Consider the following 19,810-nt stretch of genomic DNA (forward strand, 5'->3'; position numbering starts at 1 on the left):
GCCATTCCAGGATCATCACAGGGAAAGCACAATTCTTTCCCTGCACCCCACTTTCTCCAGTAGGGCAGTAATTTGCTTAAAGTCTTTAGCAGCAGACCAAGGCTTTGCTTACTCCCCACTTATCTACTTGGAGGAAGGAATAGTGTGGACAATATCAACATCTACTTACCCCTATGCTTCCCGTCCCAAGGTCTGAGGAGGCAATGCATTAGAGGCAGGGTGCCTTACTTTATCTTATGCCTCTGTGTGGCCACTTGGCCTAGCCCACAAATGAATGGGATTTTTAAGAGTGCTCACTGTTGGCTATACACTGTTCTTATTAGGGGGAGGGATAGCTCAGTGGTTTGAGCACTGGCCTGCTAAACCCAGTGTTGTGAGTTCAGTCCTTGAGGGGGCCATTTAGGGATTTGGGGATTTAGTTGGGGATTGGTCCTGCTTTGAGCAGGGGGTTGGACTAGATGATCTCCTGAGGTCCCTTCCAACCCTAATAATCTATGATTCTTACTGAATTTAATGGGAACTTTATTGTTGGTGTCAATGTGAGCAGAGTTAGGCCAACACAGCAATTTTGAGATTCTCCCCTCTGTTCCTATGTGAATGTCAGTGCTTAAGATCAATCAAACTAAAATAAAACAGTACCAACAGCTGCTGTACTAGCTTCACACAGCTTTCCCCTCTCAAATCTAATCTGTACTGCCCTGGTAGTCCAGTCCTAGGCCATTTCTGACCAGGAATTATATTAATCATGGAAAAATTGTATGGTAATATTGATCTTGATTACTTCAACTTTCACTTTGGAAAACTTATATTTAATGCAATAGGATGTGAAAATAGAACTTTGAAATTGACAGCTCTGACTGGCTCTCAAATGGAATAAGTCCCAGATAGCCAAGAATTTATGACTCTACTAAGCTGCAACACTTTAAATCAGGGGTGGACAACCTGAGCCTGAGAAGGAGCCAGAATTTACCAATGTACATTGCCAAAGAGCAACAATAATATGTCAGCAGTCCCCCAGCAGCTCCCTCCACCCACTTCCAGCGTCTCCCAGTCAGCGCCTCCCCCTCCCTCTAAGCACCTCCTGATCAGCTGTTTCGTGGCATGCAGGAGGCTCTGGAGGGTGAGGGGGCGGAGTGAGGGAATGACAGGTTCAGGGGAGGAGGCAGGAAGGGGTGGAGTTGGGGGCAGGGCCTGTGGCAGAGCCAGGGGTTGAGCAGTGAGGACCCCTGGCACACTGGAAAGTTGGCACCTGTAGCTCCAGCCCCGGAGTCGGTGCCTATACAAGGAGCACATATTAACTTCTGAAGAGACGCATGTGGCTCCGGAGCCACAGGTTGGCCACCCCGCTTTAAATGATGGCACAATATATATTCTGTTTCCTCAGAAGAGAACCATGTAATCCCAGCTCTGTATTTAGCTTCAAATATCTGAATTTTATTGCTGCAGATCTTGGAACCTAAGATGTTTCGCTATGCTCACAAATTGGAGATTCAGAGAGGTGATGGGATACTGGGTCAGCCTTCTCCTTTGCCACACCTGTATTCTGTGTCATATTACCAACTGTCGGAGGAATTAGCAAGGACATACCCTGAGCTAACTCTTGCTGTCTTCTCAGGTACAGTAGAGTACTTAACCAGGCTGGTAGTAGTCCTTAGAAATTTTGAATTCTTGTTTTCAGTAATCTAATTACAGGTAGGTCACTAAGCTTAAACCAAAGAACTACAATGAATTTTGGGTGGAGGAGGCTGAGTTTGTTACGTGACAGTTCCCCCCCCCCCTTTGTTCAGATTTGAAACGTAATGTTTTTTAAAGTGAAAATGGAGCAAAACCCTGAAATTTTATTCTGACTGTGCCATTGACCAGCCTATGAGGGATCCCAGACATAAGTTTTAACTGTTTTTAAAAATTCTCTCTCTTCCCTGCCCTTAGAATTTCCTTATTTGCTGTAGATATCCTAGAACACATCAATTTGTGACAGCTTAGATACAGTGGCTTGAATGGATTGTAGTGATATTCCTGGTACTACAGTTCACAGAATGACTTACTCTCAGATATCTAGGCAAACAAAGATATATTTGGAAGATATTGGTAAGGGACAGAATTTATACCATTGGTTATTCAACACAGAAATAATTTTAACTCTTATTGGTCTAGTTAGTAGAGTCAATTAACACATTTTTCTAAAATTAAAAAAAAATTCAATTTAGGTTTTCAGTTCACTTTCAAGTGATTAATTACAGGGACACTACACCTCAAGATCTTGTTTTTCAGTTTGTACTGAAAAATAGCTGATAAAACACTGACTGTAATTGTACAAGAATCAAATAAACACCAAAAAAACAAAATGGTAGATTTACTTGAAAGAGACTTACAAGAAAATTCACATGCCGACACATTCTGTTCACTGTAAAATATAGCCCATATCACTTCCTGTTCACTCTTTGGTAGTGTAAAGCAGCAGTGTGGTAAATTGCTTAATTTACATGCTTCCACTTAGTTTACGAATAAATCATGCATATCATAAACAAAGTCTCTTTTTAAACTTCTGCATATTTTTAAAAACTTGTTTCATTGTTATTGAAACAACTAATGTTTCTTGAATTTATGCAATCAGAATTAACATTATAAAAATTTTGTTTTAGAAAGTTATATGTGCTGACTTACCAGCAGTCAAAATTAAACACCAGAATAATTACAATAATAATCGAAAGCCAAAATTGGAATCCTTTTTTATCCTGCAGTTCTTGGCTCCATAATCAAGTGAAATATTTTATTATAATCTGAAGTGAGATAGAAAGAATACAGATTTTCAATTTGAATCAATATGAATACATTAATGCATGAAGAATATTCCTATATTAAACTCAAATCCCACAAAAGAATCCACCTGTGAACATCTTTGAGGAGACCCTTTAACTTTAACAGAACTCTGCAGAAATAAGGCTGCCTGTGAATAACAATCTGTATCGTGCCTACAGTGCCATCACGTGCTTGGCTGGCAGTCTTCTAACATCCTCATTATGAAACCAGACAGCTCTCCTTGCTCATTGACGGATGAGGTCCTGGACAGATGGAAAACACATTATGAAAGCATGCTGTACCATGGTCCTGCTGATGACTGTTTAGAGCTACATGACCTGGCAAACTACACAGCTGCACATCCAAGGATGAACACTGATTCTCCGCCACTCAAGAAAGCATGAAAGGACATCCAAAAGTTACAGGATGGACATGCCGCTGGACCTGATGGTATTCCACCCAAACTACTCAAAGGTGCCCTGGAACCAGTGCGCATGGGCCTAAATAACCCGTTCTTAGAAATGTGGGCATTAGGCAAAGTACCAGCAGAATGCAAAGAGGGCATCATATGTCCCTAAATGACACCAATATCCTGTTATGCTTCTGCCCGCCCACTTCCCGGAAACCCAATAGGTACAGGTGCCATGGAACTTTTTGTCACTTTTTCAGTAAACCAAATGTTGTTCTTCAAGTAGTGTCCCTGTGGGTGCTCCACTTTAGGTGTCGGTGTGTCCCTGTGCCACAGATCAGAGATTTTCAGTGGCAATGCTCAGTCGGGGCATGAATGCACAGTAGCGCCGTTGGTGCTTCATGTAGCGCGCACGGCCCGACCAGTTCAGTTCCTTCTCAGCCGTCCTTGGCTGCAGACGGAGCTCAGTGGCAGTGCTGCCTCTTCATTTTTCTCTCTATAGAAATAGTTAGATTAGCTATAGTTTAGTAAGTCTAGTTTAGTTTATTGTTCTCCCCCCCCCCCCGCCCAAATAATTTTTTTATAGATATATTTTTAATTATTTTTCCCACTCTTTCCCCTTTGGGAAACTTAATGGCCACAGTGCCCGGCTCACATGGGTTTAAATCATGTGACTCTTGTTGTGAGGCAATGCCCGTCTCAGACAGCCACTCATTGCATGTCCATTGTTTGAGGGAAACCCATATTCCTCAAAAATGTGCCCATTGCAGCAACCTTAAAGTCAGGGCAATGTGTGATTGAGATCTCCGCCTCAAGGTGATTTTGATGGAAAAGTTCCTTCAGCCTTCTCCTCAGGGAGCAAAATTAACATCAGCAGATGGTTCCCTGAGCAAAACCTCTGCTAATGGGAGTGCTCAGTCTTCCAAATCGTCTAGAAAGTGAGCTGCAACTTTCCCTAATAGGGACACTCAGAGAAAGAAGAGGTCCCAGGCGAATTTGCTATCCACAGTGCCGAGCTCAAGTAGAGTGAGCACCTTTGCGGCTCCAGGCACCTCCGTCCCTGTCCCTCCATAGATCTCTGCCAAGCCCCGCCACTCCCAAATGGAGTTGAGACACTCCTTCTCCCCGGCACCAACCACCCCGGTGTGGGAGTGGGCACTGAGATCAATGCTTCCCCCACCGGTACCAACTCTTTCATGGGCACTAACAGACAGGCCGAGAACGGCACCGACCGTCTCAACAAAGGCACCAACTGCATCTGCACCAGCGGCACCACCGCCACAGAAACAAGCAACTGTGCAGCATTTTCTACAGCACAGGGACATAGTGGTCTCCTTGGTGCTGCAATAATCCTTGCGCGGTACTAAGGGATCTCTGGACCAAATAACTGAGCAGTTGTCCACTTATCCTGCTCCCCAGCCCACTTCCAGTGATGAAGAGGAGGAAGTACATGGGAGCTGCTTCTCCTTCCAACACTCTTCACCCATGGGGCGAAGACCATCATGGGAAGCTGTTAAGATCAAATCTTGCCAACCTTGTGAGATGCAGCAATAGTACAGGCAATCCTGGATGTATCCACTGGTGCCCTTTCCCATGCAGTGCCCCCCCCCGGTACCTCTGGGTGGCATATAAGGCTCACTACACTAGGCCCTCAACCCCAGCCTGAAGGGAAATTTGTTCTCCACCTTCTCCAAGCAGAGAGATGTCAGAAACACCAGAGAACATGGTAGATGAGGAGGAAGAAGGTTTGGACCATGCAGACACTTTCGCAGCACACAACTCATTGTCCTCTCCTGATGAGGCAATCTTACCACTACCTCAAAGCACAGTTAATGATCTGAAGCAATTTTAGGAACTCTTTAAAAGAGTATCTGCCAGCCAAGACATCTCCCTGGAAGAGGTGCAAGAAAACCAGTACAAGCTACTGCAAATTTTACAGACATCCACTAAATCCAAAATCACACTACCAATAAATGATGCCATAATGGAACTGGCAGAAAATGTTTGGCAGACCCCCGCAACCATACCACTTTCCAGCAAAAGAGAAAAACAGGAAGTTCTTCTTCCCAGCTAAAAGGGTGGACTTTTTGTTCTCTCATCCATAACCCAATTCTCTAGTGGTGGAAGCTGCTAACCATCACAGCTAACAACCTCAATTCTGGTCCACTCCACAGGACAAAGAACGTAAACAATTAGACCTCTTAGGCTGAAAAGTATACTCGTCAGCTACACTCGAATTGCAGGTAGCCAATTATTTGGCCCTTTTAGCCAAGTACAACTACGACAATTATAGTAAGCTGCAAGAATTCCTTACCGGAGGATGGATGTAGCGGACACTGCAACAAGAACAATGGCCACAGCAGTTGTAATGCACAGGGCTTCATGGTTGCAGTCATCCAGGATCCCCAAAGAGCTCCAACTCAAAGTAGAAGATCTCCCCTTCAACTGGGAGAAACTCTTCTCTGTAAAAACAGACAACGTTCTTCACTCTATGAAGGACTCTAGGGCCACCTAAAGAAGGACAGGGAAAGGGGTAGGGTAGTGGGAAGGGAGAGGAAGGGGATGGCATTACCTGATCTTATAATCTCCAGTACCCATTGGTCCTTTGTTATTGCTTCCCAGGCATGGTAGAACAGGCACAGGCAGTGGCCACAAGGTTGGGTAGGAGGATCTGACAGCACTATATTGTGGGGGAGATCGTTCAGACCCTCGACCAAGACTTCAAAACTGTGGCTTTGTGGCAGATGGTTGCGAAGAGGAGGACTGTGTTTGATTAGCCCTACGTCTTTGTGAACATTGTTTATTTCTGTTCTGGTCAAATTGCTGTTGTTGTGGGCAGTGGAAAGAGGTGTCTCTGCCCTTTTGGTACAGTTGGTATCAATGTCTTTTGTTAGGAGACATGTCTATGGCTAAGGGCGCAGGGTAGCCCTAGAGTCCTTTAGGGACCCTTCTCACAAGCACCTCTTAAAACAGGAAGTGAACCATCTTCTACAATTGGGTGCTATGAAAAAAATTCCAGCTCAATACAAAGGGATGGGTTTTTACTCCCATTATTGTCTCAACAAAAAGAAAAACAGTGGATGGAAGCCCATCTTAGATCTTTGGAAGCTCAACAAATTTGTGGGGAATCACAGATTCAAAATGGTCACACTGGCCACAATTATTCTAGCTCTGGACAAGGGGGACTGGTTTTCAGCCCTCGACCTCCAAGATGCTTACTTTCATATTACCATCACCCAGTGCACAAGCGGTTTTAAAGATTCACGGTAGGGGTCAACCACTACCAATACAGAATTCTACACTTTGGCCTTTCCACTGCCCCTCAAGTTTTTTTAAAAACTGTCGCTATAGTGGCGGTCCACTTACAAAGGAGAGGAGTGATGATTTTCCCATACCTAGACGATTGTCTACTGAAAGGCACAACTCAGGAAGAAGAGACACACATGATGTAGACAACCATCGAGCTGTTCCAAACACTAGGGTTGCAGATAAATATACAGAAATCTACACTGAACATGGCAAAAACTGGAATTCACCGAGCCTATCTCAACTCCACACAGCCCAGGGCACTGTTGCCCCATCACAGATTCATGACAATAACCAACCTCATCTCGACAGTCACTGGCAGCCCTAAAATGCCCTCCAAAACCTGCCTACAGCTATTAGGTCACATGGCAGCCATGGCGTTCATGGTGAGACGTGTGAGACTGCATAGGCGTTGCCTACAGGGCTGGCTGAGCCCCGTGTACACTCCCTGCAAACAGTCTAAACAAAAGAGTGACAGTACCCTCAAAGGTAATTGAATCACTTAAGTAATGGATGAAACCAGAAAACATCTGCACAGGGATTCCTTTCCAACAGGATCCTTGGTCACTAATAACCATGACCAACACATCACTTATAAGCTGGGGAGCTCACTTGGACCGTACACCATGTAAGGCTAATGGTCACTGATGGAAACTCAGCTTCATGTCAATCTCCTGGAGCTCCAAGCGATATACAGTGCATGTAGGCACTTCCTCCCAATCATATGGAACGAATCAATCTGCATACTGACGGACAACATAGCATGCATGTTCTATATCAATCGTCAAGGAGGAGCTCTCTCCCATTCACTCTGCACCGAGGCCCTGAAATTGTGCAACTGGTGCATTCACCACAATATAATGATCTTGGCATCTTACCTCCTGGGATGTCAGAATATGATGGTGGACACACTAAGCAGACACTTCTCCGAGGAACAAAATGGGAAATAAACTACAGTATCCTCCAATCAATATTCCAAAAATGGGGCTATCCATCTGTAGACCTGTTTGCATCAGCAACAAACCACAAGTGCCCACTTTTCTGCTCCAGGGTGGGACTAGCACCCAAGTCACCAGGGGATGCCTTCCTCATCTCGTGGGACACATCACTCATGTACGCATTCCCACCGATGCCTCTAATCTTGTGACTCCTTCACAAGATACGGATTGACGGGCCCATATCATACTAATTGTTCCAACGTGGTCCAGACAGGCTTGGTTCCCTTACCTGTTGCACCTGGCAGTGTGAGTGAGAAAGTTGTAGCACTGTAAATTGCCAGTGTAGACAAGCCCTATATTAGGCCTTACCGGGCTCTCTGCAACAACACACACGACTCTAAAGCCCCTACCATCCACAGTGGGGCACTGCTCTACAGACACCTGAAGTGGAGCATCCACAGGGACACTACTCAAAGAAGAAGAGGAAGTTACTCATCTTGTGCAGTAACGAGGGTTCTTGAAGATGTGTGTCTCTGTGAATGCTCCATTACCCACCCTCCATCACTCTAATTCGGAGTTCGTGCCTGTGATAGAGCTCTGCGATAGAGAAGGAACTGAACAGGTCAGGTCATACACACGCTAAATGAGGTGCCAGTGGTACAGCAAGATGACTACTACGCACACACGCCCCGACCAAGCACTACCGCCGAAAATCTCTGATCTGTGGTGCAGGGATGCACCGACACCTAAAGTGGAGCACCTACAGGGACACACATGTCGAAGAACCCTCATTACTCCAATGGTGACCTCAGCTCTGCATCCATCAGCAGAAATTTAAGCCTGACCTCACTGTGTTTCTTGGTTCTAGATTTAAAGTCTCTGAATTTGACACTGAACCCTGACATGAGTCTCCCCAAGATACTTCAGGCAGCTGGAGTGTGGGTCAGCTGGAGTGTGGCCTGCAAAATTGGCGGGGTTTAAACCCTGGTGACTGAGGCATGCCTCAGCAACAGTACCAGTACCCAGGAACAGGAACTGAAGTGTTTGAAAACACTTAAAAAGAAAACTTATATCTATAACTAACCAAAAATGAACTACTAAAACAGGTACAAACTATATACAAATAAGAGGAAAAGCTTGCACTAGCAAGGAATACATTCCAACAGTTGTCCTGAGCAGTGAGAAGGAGGGTCAAGGGTGGCGCAGCACCATCATGCAGCAGAGGGCACATGAGCCACCCTGACCAGGTACTGCTGAGGGAAAAATCTCTGACAACTGTGCACTGAGTATGCTCACACCTGAAGTGGAATGGATATGTGCAGCACATTTGAAGCACAATAGCTACGGAACAATTAGTAACTGTTTCTTTTTCAGCTGATGGGTCTTGTCACCTCCTGAATGAAGTCCATGTCTCACTTGTGGATGCAAAAACATCTTTGTGCTGAGACAGAGTTCAAGATCTGTCAAACCTATGTGCTCCTGTATTACTAAATGGGTCAGAAACTGGACTCTCTCTATCAGACTTGGAACAGCTACAGGCATTCCATATGTCCTGTCAGCGCCAAATCTCAGGCATGTAGTGGTTTGACTTTTTGGATATGTTAGACATGCAATGATCTGGCATTCCTTCAGTCACTCATTTATATTAAAAAAATGGTATTGTGTGCTCTTTGGCCATGTCAACAAGATGGACAAAAACATGCCAGCACACTGCTTTCAAACTCTCCTTGACACATGAAGAGGTGCACACCTGATTCAACCTGGCATTGCCCACAAGGCAGCCTCAAAGATTCATGAATACATAGGATTGAGCCAGATCTGGAAACTTCGCTACATGATGTCTGGTGCAGTGCTGTCAACTGTGGTTGCTCTGTCTGGTGCAACGATCCTTAGTAGACTCTGTGTTTGATGGGCAGATTCCTTTGAAGGATTGAGGCCCTGTATAGTTCAGCATTGTTTATTTGTTTTTCTTATATTCGTAATATATTTTGGGCTACAGCTGAGGCTGGTAATGGTAGTGAGAAGGGTTCTATTCCTAGATTTTTGTAGAGAAGGGGTAGTTCTGTTTTTAATGGCTGAAATCATGAAGTTATAACCTACTCAGTAGAACCATGTCCTGCACAGATTTAAGCCTTGCTAGACTTTACACAATGCATTAAATCCTGGTCATGCTGAAGTCAATTGGAATTTTGCCATTGACTTCTGTTGGGGCCAGAATTTCACCCTGTGACTTCAAGGACATGCATAAGTCTTTGCAGGATCAGGGCCTTAGACAACTTTAAAGACACTTTAAGTAGTTTCTTTTAACCAGACAACTTTTGACATGATCCTTTTTTGCTTTATAACTGACTATCTCTCCATTAGATTAGAGAATATGAAATATTTAACCCTAATACATTTGATTTTTAGTGTAAATGTTTTTTTGAAATTGCTACATAATTAACTGTTTTTAATAAAGAGAGATTCCATGTATGGACTTCCTTCTTATAATTTGACAATTTAAGTTTTACTTAATATTAAATATGAATGTATCAGTTGATACTACCTGCACTTTCAGCATTCCAATTCTGCAATATAATTTTGTTCAGCAAAAGGGCTTATTCAGTTGAAATCTGCATCCTTCATTTGGGTTATGATGACAAATTTGTTCTCAATTAAATAAAAAGCATCTTCAATAATAAGGCTGTCAAGTGATTAAAAAAATTAATCATGTGATTAATTGCACTGTTAAAGAATAATAGGGTACCATTTATTTAAATATTTTTGATGTTTTCTACATTTTCAAATATATTGATTTCAATTATCACACAGAATACAAAGAGTACGGTGCTCAGTTTATATTATTTTTATTGCAAATATTTGCACAGTTAAAAACAAAAGAAATATTATTTTTCAATTCATCTAATACAAATAATGTAGTACAATCTCTTTATCATGAAAGTTGAACTTACAAATATAGAATTATGTACAAAAAACCCCTGCACTCAAAAATAATAACATTTTAAACTTCAGAGCCTATACCTCCACTCAGTCCTACTTCTTGTTCAGCCAATCTCTCAGACAAACAAGTTTGTTTACGTTTGCAGGAGATAATGCTCCTCGCTTCTTGTTTACAATGTCACCTGAAAGTGACAACAGGTGTTTGCGTGGCATTGTTGTAGCCAGCGTTGCAAGATATTTACATGCCAGATGCGCTAAAGATTCATATGTTCTTTCATGCTTCAACTACCATTCCAGAGGACATGCGCCGTGCCAATGACAGGTTCTGCTCGATAATGATCTGAAGAAGTGCGGCCCGACACACATTTGTTTTCATCATCTGAGTCAGATGCCACCAGCAAAAAGTTGATTTTCTTTTTTGGTGGTTCAGTTCCGTAGTTTCTGCATCGGAGTGTTGCTCTTTTAAGGCTTCTGAAAGCATGCTCCACACCTCGTTCCTCTCAGATTTTGGGAGGCACTTCAGATTCTTAAATCTTGGGTTGAGTGCTGTTGCTATCTTTAGATATCCCACATTGGTACCTTTTTTTCATTTTGTCAAATCTTAAGTGAAAGTGTTCTTAAAATGAATAACATGCTGGGTCATCATCCGAGACTGCTATAACAGAAATATGTGGCAGAATGGGGGTAAAACAGAGCAGGAAACATACAGTTGTCCCACAAGGAGCTAAGTCACAAATTTAATTAACACTTTTTTTTTTAAAACGAGCATCCTCAGCATTGAAGCATGTCCTCTGGAATGGGCCGAAGCTTGAAGGGGCATATGAATGTTTAGCATATGTGGCATGGAAATACCTTGCAATGCCGGCTATAAAAGTGCAATGCAAACGCCCATTCTCACTTTCAGGGTGACATTGTGAATAAGAAGTGGGCAGCATTATATCCCATAAATGTAAACAAACTTGTATGTCTTAGCAATTGGTTGAGCAAAGGAAGTAGGACTGAGTGGACTTGTAGAACTGAGTGGACTTGTAGGCTCTAAAGTTTTACATTGTTTTGGTTTTCTGAGTGCAGTTATTTAACAGATAAAAATCTACATGTGTAAATTGCACTTTCACCATGAAGAGATTGCACTACAGTACTTGTATGAGGTGAACTGAAAAATATTTCTTTTGTATACCATTTTTACAGTGCAAATATTTGTAATAAAAAATATGAAGTGAGCACTGTACACTTTGTATTCTGTGTTGTAATTGAAATCAATATATTTGAAAATGTAGAAAACATCCAAAAATATGTAATAAATTTCAATTGGAATTCTATTGTTTAACAGTGTGATTACAATGTGATTAATCATGATTCTTTTTTTATCACAATTCATTTTTGAGTTAATTGCAAGAGTTAACTGTGATTAATTGACTGCCCTAATAATAGTATTAATTTATTCTTGTATGAAATACTAAAACTATAAATATACTACCACAGAAACTTTTCTAGTAATATTTATGGATTTGTATTTTATGTATGTATTTATTTTCGAATAACAGAGGTAAGCCAGAGAATTCAAACAGCACGCCCTGCTGGGAGACAGGTGATGCTGCACTATTTGCTACCATGGATGAATAATATTGAGTTGGTAGATTTGAAACCTTTGCCAACAATACGGCATCAAGATGAAGATGAAGAGGATTCTTTAAAAGACAGAGAAATTATGGTAAACAGCAGGCGCTGGCTACGAGGAGAAGGCTGGGGATCACCACAGGCTACTGCTATGGTTTTAAACAATCTGATGTATATGACAGCAAAGGTAAAACCAGTCTTTTGATATTTCTTGTTGTTTGAGTCAGAGAATTGTTAAATCCAAAATGGGAAGAGGGGCAGTATAGGGCTACTGATACCATTTAGTAAGCTTTTATTAGCAAGCTGTTTTAGGCAGTATGCAATTCTTCATTAGTATGGTTGTCAGCTTATGCAAAAATTTTCAAAAGCCAGTTCTCCAAATTACTTGTGGGTCTGGGAGCCACCAAATAAAGAAGTACATGGCATGCTGTTGAGCCTATAAAAATAATAACAGCTTATTTTTAATAAGAATGTCTTAATGATTACAAGCTTAAAATTGCTGTCCCATTATTTAGATAGCTAGATAGATAACTACCTTGTATAACTTAAAAAACAACAACCCAACAAACCTACCTAAAAACTAGTGGTGAGAGAACCTCAAAGGGATTGCTCAGATTGTGTGTGTCTTCTCCGTTTCTGTATTCTCCCTGGATGATTTGTTTGTCATTCTGTTTCTTCCTGCTTCCAAGTAAACAATGGGTTTTCTTTATATTCTCTCTCCATTTAGTAAACTACATCTTTTTCCCTCCTTCCTTTCGTCCCCTTAGGAACCGAAGTTCTGAGAGTGATGTAGAAGGGTGGGATACGAGAGAGAGAGGGTGGTGGTGTGGGCTAATCCTGTTGGTGGTAGCTGACGGAAGGCTGTCCACTTTTCTTGTGTCATTTATTTTCTGTATCACAGCAGAGAGAAAGGGAGGGTAAGGGTGCCTTTGCTCCTCTGCCCAGTGGCCCCTAGAGGTGAAAGGCTGTCTTTTTAAATTAAAAAATTCAGGTAGTAAGTGGTTTCTGGGACATTGTGTAGGACTGTCAGTAGCTGGGATGCATTAGTAAAACCTCAGCAGTGGCAGCTAAATCTGGATAGCTGACAAGTATGCATTGCAAACTACAAAAGCTTTGTTATCTAGCATGTTGGGGGAATGAGGGTGCCGGTTAGTCAAAAATTCGAGTTAACTAAGAGTTATATTTACCAACTGAATACCAATTTTCAAAGAATTAGAATATAATAAAATGAATAAAGTATAAAATAGTCTACAGGTACTTACCAATCCAGTAGTACTGCATTGCAGAGTGGTTGATTTCTTGAAGCACTTAGGTGTAAACCTACTGTATAGAAAACTGTATCAGAGGGGTAGCCATGTTAGTCTGGATCTGTAAAAGCAGCAAAGAGTCCTGTGGCACCTTATAGACTAACAGAAGTATTGGAGCATGAGCTTTCGTGGGTGAATACCCACTTCGTCGGATGCATGTAGTGGAAATTTCCGGAGGCAGGTATATATATGCAAGCAAGAATCAGGCTGGAGATAACGAGGTTAGTTCAATCAGGGAGGATGAGGCCCTCTTCTAGCAGTTGAGGTGTGAACACCAAGGAGAAACTGCTTTTGTAGTTGGCTAGCCATTCACTGTCTTTGTTTAATCCTGAGCTGATGGTGTCAAATTTGCAGATGAACTGAAGGTCAGCAGTTTCTCTTTGAAGTCTGGTCCTGAAGTTTTTTTGCTGCAGGATGGCTACCTTTAAATCTGCTATTGTGTGTCCAGGGAGATTGAAGTGTTCTCCTACAGGTTTTTGTATATTGCCATTCCTAATATCTGATTTGTGTCCATTTATCCTTTTACGGAGGGACTGTCCAGTTTGGCCAATGTACATAGCAGAGGGGCATTGCTGGCATATGATGGCATATATTACATTGGTGGACATGCAGGTGAATGAACCGGTGATGGTGTGGCTGATCTGGTTAGGTCCTGTGATGATGTCGCTGCTGTAGATATGTGGGCAGAGTTGGCATTGAGGTTTGTTGCATGGATTGGTTCCTGAGTTAGAGTTACTATGATGCGGTGTGTAGTTACTGGTGAGAATATGCTTCAGGTTGGCAGGTTGTCTGTGGGCGAGGACTGGCCTGCCACCTAAGGTCTATGAAAGTGAGGGATCATTGTCCAGGATTAAACAAAGACTATGAATGGCTAGTCAACTACAAAAGCCGTTTCTCCTCCTTTGGTGTTCACACCTCAACTGCTAGAAGAGGGCCTCATCCTCCCTGATTGAACTAACCTCGTTATCTCCAGCCTGATTCTTGCTTGCATATATATACCTGCCTCTGGAAATTTCCACTACATGCATCCGACGAAGTGGATATTCACCCACGAAAGCTCATGCTCCAATACTTCTGTTAGTCTATAAGGTGTCACAGGACTCTTTGCTGTCTGTATAGAAAACTTTACCTGTAATCATATGACACTACATATACTATGGACATCCACCCAGATCACTAAAAATACATTTAACAGGAAAACTATACTGAACATAATTTAATCTTTCTTTGATTCAGAAGGCACTTCAGGCTCTTGCAGTGCCTCAGCATTGTCATTATCAACGTCAGTTATAACTGTAGATGTAGAAGGTGTAGGAGATTGGGCTGAATCTGTAATGACCCTATGACACACCCTGGAAGCTGCTTTTTTTAATAAATCCCTGGTATCCGCTTGCTTATTTGTCTTCTGCCTCTTTTGCATAAAAGTAGAGTGTAGAACGTGCAATTGCATAACCGCCTAGGCAGTATACTAGTCCCCGTTACTAGATTGAAGATTTGTATTGGGAGAAAATAGAAATGCCGGATAATAGAGCTTTCTGGTTGATAAAGTGCCGGATAACACAGCTTTTACTGTACATTGTTGTTCTTGCTCATTGTAGTGACCCTGAGATAATTACTTGTATTTGGGGAATATATTAAAGAGGATGAGCATTCAGAGAAGCTTCAGTGTATAGAAATAGATAAAACATAGTGGCTGCTAATAAGAGTTTTTCCTTTTTCTCAAGCCTATTAAACTTATTCAGTAGAAAATCCTTGCCTGAAGTTATTTATAGTATTGAAATTTACAAAAGGGATATCTTAATTTTGTTTTCTAGTATGGTGATGAAGTGGCATGGTCAGAGATAGAGAATGTCTGGACTACTCTAGCAGACAGCTGGCCAAAGAATATGAAAATAATTTTGCACTTCTTGATCAGCATTTGTGGAGTGAATAGTGAACCCAGCCTCTTGCCTTATGTAAGTGCTTGATGCTACAGTCTTCCCTCACGTTTTTATTTCTTTAAAATGTTATTTTATGTGTTTAGCAACTCCTCATTGAAGACCACTAAATAGATTAATAGTAACGTAAAGGGTCATGATATCCCATTGTAATACAGCATGAGGCCGATGCCATCCCATTGTGTCACAATGTGACAACTCAATGCTGTGACCAGTTCAAATTCAATGTCTCCTATTTTGCAGTCTCTGACATTGACATGTATTTTCTATTTCAAATTATCTTCCAAAATGCAAATATTCTCCCAATGAGAAGACTTCCCCTTTCTGGTATGGTTGTATTTTTATAAATGAATTCCTCTATTCAGAAATGCATGATGATTTTTAATACTATGTTTCACTCCCTCTTTCTTCTCGTATCTTGTTACTGTATTCTATGTTCTTGCACCACCATATAGTGCTGTATCTTTAAAAGAAAACTCTATTTTGACTAGGGATTAAAAAGATATGAAGTATTTCTCATGACTGATAAATTAATAAATGAATGATGGAATACTGCAAGGGCTGCCTGCAGACCTGTAGAATTGTGGAAACCTTCCAAGGGTGGAAGGGCATAGGAATTATTTGTGGGTGGGGACAAGGGGTTACAGGGTGAGCAGGCCAGTTTTACCAATGGATTTTGAGAGAAGAGCAGCACTGTTCAGAATTTTGTGGAGTAATCAATAACAAGGAACATGGTGCCAATAATTCCTTCCAACTTTTAATGAGGGAATTCCAGCTCAAACACCTCACATCACAACCCAGTATAATCTCATATACATGTTGAACCGTGATGACAAAATAACCCTCCATGGTACTCTTCATTAGAGAGCCCGCAGAGCAATTGTTTGCCACTAACCCCTTAGTTCAAACAGAAAAATCAGAATGGAGATACTAAGGAATGACTCCATCCAGTTTCTAGGATCTCTAGATGCCTCAAGATAAATTCAAGATCATTGTTATCTAGGGTTGCCAACTTTCTAATCGGAGAAAACTGAACACCTCTGCCCCACCCCTTCTCTGAGGCCCTGCCCCCCACTCACTCCATTCCCCCCACCCATCGTTCACTCTCCCCCACCCTTACTTGGTCATTTTCACCGGGCTGGGGAAGGAGGTTGGGTGCAGGAAAGGGTGAGGGCTCCAGCTGGGGTACAGGCCCTGGGGTGGGGCCAGAAATGAGGTGTTCAGGGTGTGAGAGGGGGCTCTGGGCTGGGGCAAGGGGTTGGGGTGTGGGATGGGGTGAGGGCTCTGGCTGGGGGTGCGGACTCTGGGGTGGGGCTAGGGATGAGGGGTTTGGGGTGGAGGCTGAGAGGTTTGGAGTGCAGGGAGGGCTCCAGCTGGGGGTGTGGGCTCTGGAGTGGGACCAGGGATGAGGGATTTGGGGTGTAGGAGGGGGCTCTGGGCTGGGGCCGATGGGTTCAGAGTGCAGGATGGGGCTCAGGGCTGGGGCAGGGTGTTGGGGTGCAGCAGATGGTACGGGGTGTGGGCTCCGGGAGGGAGTTTGTCTGTTTGAGGGGGCTCAGGGCTGGGACAGGGGGTTGGGGTGTGGGAGGGGATGCAGGGTGCAGGCTCCAGGGAGGAATTTGGATTTGGGAGGGGACTAAGGGCTGGGGCAGGGAGTTGGGGTGTGGGAGGGTGTGAGGGATGCAGGCTCTGGGCTCAGGCAGATCCCAGGAAGTGAACGGCATGTCCCTCCAGTTCCTAGGTGGGGGGGGGGGAAGAGGGCTCCGTGCGCTGCCCCTGTCCATAGGGGCCTTCCCCGCAGCGTCCATTGGCCATGGTTCCCAGCCAATGGGAGCTGCGGAGCTGATGCTCGGGGTGGGGGCAGTGTCTGGAGCCCCCATGGCTTTCTCTATGCTTAGAAGCTGGAGGGACATGCTGGCCGCTTCCTGGAACCTGCGTGTAGCCGGGTAGGAAGCCTGCCAGCCCCATGCTAACCGGACTTTTAACAGCCTGGTCAGCGGTGCTGACTGGAACCACCAGGGTCCCTTTTCGATCCAGTGTTCTGGTCGAAAACCAGACACCTGACATCTCTAATGTTATCAGAGGCTGCTGAAAATAGTAAAAGAATGAGCTGTCATTTTATCCCTAACTAGAATAACTATTGACAGTCTTCTGTTTCTCAGCAGTGAGTTAGAAGTATTTTTTTTCTTTATTTATTTCTTAAAGAATATAACTTACAATAATTTCCTGAAATAAGACCTCATATAGATCCCACATTGACTTAATATGCAATTAATAATAAAATATTTATTTTAATTACTTGTTTAAGATCATGTTAAAACATATGAAGGACTCAAACATCTTGAGATTTAAACATATGCTGTGTTGCAATATTAGCACTTGAACAAGAAAAGTGGTACAAATAATATAAGTAAGATAAAGTTCACACTATATCATCATTAAAAGGATGCTGTATAGGGCAAAAGTATAGATTTATTAAAACGTGATTTTACAAAACCTAATTGAAATGTTTCATTGTTTTTTTAAAAGGTATTTCAATTAAATCATTATTTTTGTTTCGATTTAAATATGTCTCTGCAGCATACACAACAAACATGTGGCTATAGTAATAGATGAGAATCAGAAAGTGAAACTGGATAAAAACAAAAGTGAAACTTTATGTTTGCATTTTCGTTGTCCAACTTAAATTAAATGCAAAAAGTAAACAATCACAATAAATGATGAATATTAAAGTCTATCAAAATTTTAAATATTTGCATTTAAAATATTAATAATTTAATTTTTTTTATAACATTGGTAAGGAATTTTTTTTATCTTCATGATATCTCAGTAAGGAATGCTATCTTTGTTTATATTTCTGATGTTTATTCCTAGTGACAGATCATAGAATATTAGGGTTGGAAGAGACCTCAGGAGGTCATCTAGTCCAATCCCCTGCTCAAAGCAGGACCAACACCAACTAAATCATCCCAGCCAGGGCTTTGTCAAGCCAGGCCTTAAAAACCATAAGGATGGAGATTCCACCACCTCCCTAGGTAACCCATTCCAGTGCTTCACCACCCTCCTAGTGAAATAGTGTTTCCTAATATCCAACCTAAACCTCCGTCAATGCAACTTGAGACCATTTATTCTTGTTCTGTCATCTGCCACCACTGAGAACAGCCTAGATACTTATGTCATTATGATTTATCTTAGAACTAGAATAGATTACATAAATCTTCATATGCAATAAATAGTAAATGGTATATAGCTAAAGGCAAAGGATTGTGGTGTACAATTCACCTTCTGTTTTTTCCTCATCTTTAAAAAACAGAAATTCAGTTTCTCAAATATTTCTGTTTTTAATGACAGGTGAAGAAGGTTATTGTTTACTTGGGTAGAGACAAAACAATGCAACTATTGGAAGAACTGGTGAGTGAACTACAGCTTACAGATCCAGTCAGCTCTGGAGTCACTCATATGGATAATCCACCATATTACCGCATCACTTCCAGTTACAAAATTCCTTCTGTCACTTCAGGTGAGAATTCATTTGACTAGGCTATTACTGCGTTTCAGTTGTTATTTTCTATTGTTATGAGTTAACTGGAAAATTTAAATGCAGTACAGGCACAATAGAATTAATATAAACAAATAAAAAAGCTTTGGTTTTTTTTTAAATTTTTAAAAACAACCAGACTTATTGAAACCATTAAATGTCAGATTCACCATTCCTTGTACATACAGAGATCTCGCTAATGTTAAAAACTACAAGACTGATCTTAAGTGATTACTGATTTTCAGACAGATTCTCTTTGCGTGAGCATATATGTATGTTAAGCCTTGTCTGCACTCAAAACTTGCACTGGTTTAACTAAAGTGAGTTTTTAAATCGAGGTAGTTAAACTGTTGGGAATTCTTAAATCAATTTACATAGGTTTATACTGATGTAGTGTAAATTGGTAGCTTACTGACATAAAATCTATATATGCCTGTGTAAACTTGTTTAAGAGTGTCAAGATAGGAATTTGTACCAATTTAAATAAATAATTAAAAATAATGTTCATTAAACTGGTGCAAGTTCTTTGTGTAGCCAAAGACCTTGGTTTCTACAAATTAAAAAACAAACCTGAAGACTTAAAAGGACACTTTATTTGCAGTGTGCCTCAGTCCTACAGCTTGCTGAGCAATCAGGCTCTGATCCAGCAGAACACCTAAACATCTTATTTTTAAACAAATAAGTAGTCTGAATGACTTCATGTACGCTAAGTTAAGAACCTTGTAGGACTGAGCCCATGGATAGGATTGCCTGGCATCCAGTTTTCAACTGGAACGCCTGGTCAAAAAGGGACCCTGGTGGCTCCAGTCAGCACAGCTGACCAGGCCTCTAAAAGCCCGGTTGGTCACAGTGACCAGCTCCGTGTGGCTCCCAAAAGTGGCTGGCATGTCCCTCCGGATCCTAGGCACAGTGGCAGCCAGGGAGGCTCTGCGTGCTGCCCCTGTCCGCAGCGCAGGTGCTGCCCCAAGCACCATCTCCACAGCTTCCATTGGCTGGGAACTGCAGCCAGTGGGAGATGT

General features: G+C 42.2%; 1 protein-coding gene across 20 annotated transcripts in view; it reads left to right on the forward strand.

Moving 5' to 3' along the window:
* Positions 1-19,810, forward strand: part of FRYL (FRY like transcription coactivator) — a 353,094-nt gene that overhangs the window by 228,845 nt on the left and 104,439 nt on the right. For all 20 annotated transcript variants that reach the window (XM_039539634.1, XM_039539632.1, XM_039539630.1 and 17 more), the window contains 4 exons: positions 1,447-1,615; positions 11,937-12,196; positions 15,131-15,271; positions 18,605-18,773. In XM_039539634.1, coding sequence (XP_039395568.1) covers positions 1,447-1,615; positions 11,937-12,196; positions 15,131-15,271; positions 18,605-18,773 — 739 coding nt within the window. The remainder of the gene's footprint in view (positions 1-1,446; positions 1,616-11,936; positions 12,197-15,130; positions 15,272-18,604; positions 18,774-19,810) is intronic.

Source organism: Mauremys reevesii, linkage group 5 (genome assembly GCF_016161935.1).
Source record: "Mauremys reevesii isolate NIE-2019 linkage group 5, ASM1616193v1, whole genome shotgun sequence".
Taxonomy (NCBI): domain Eukaryota; kingdom Metazoa; phylum Chordata; order Testudines; family Geoemydidae; genus Mauremys; species Mauremys reevesii.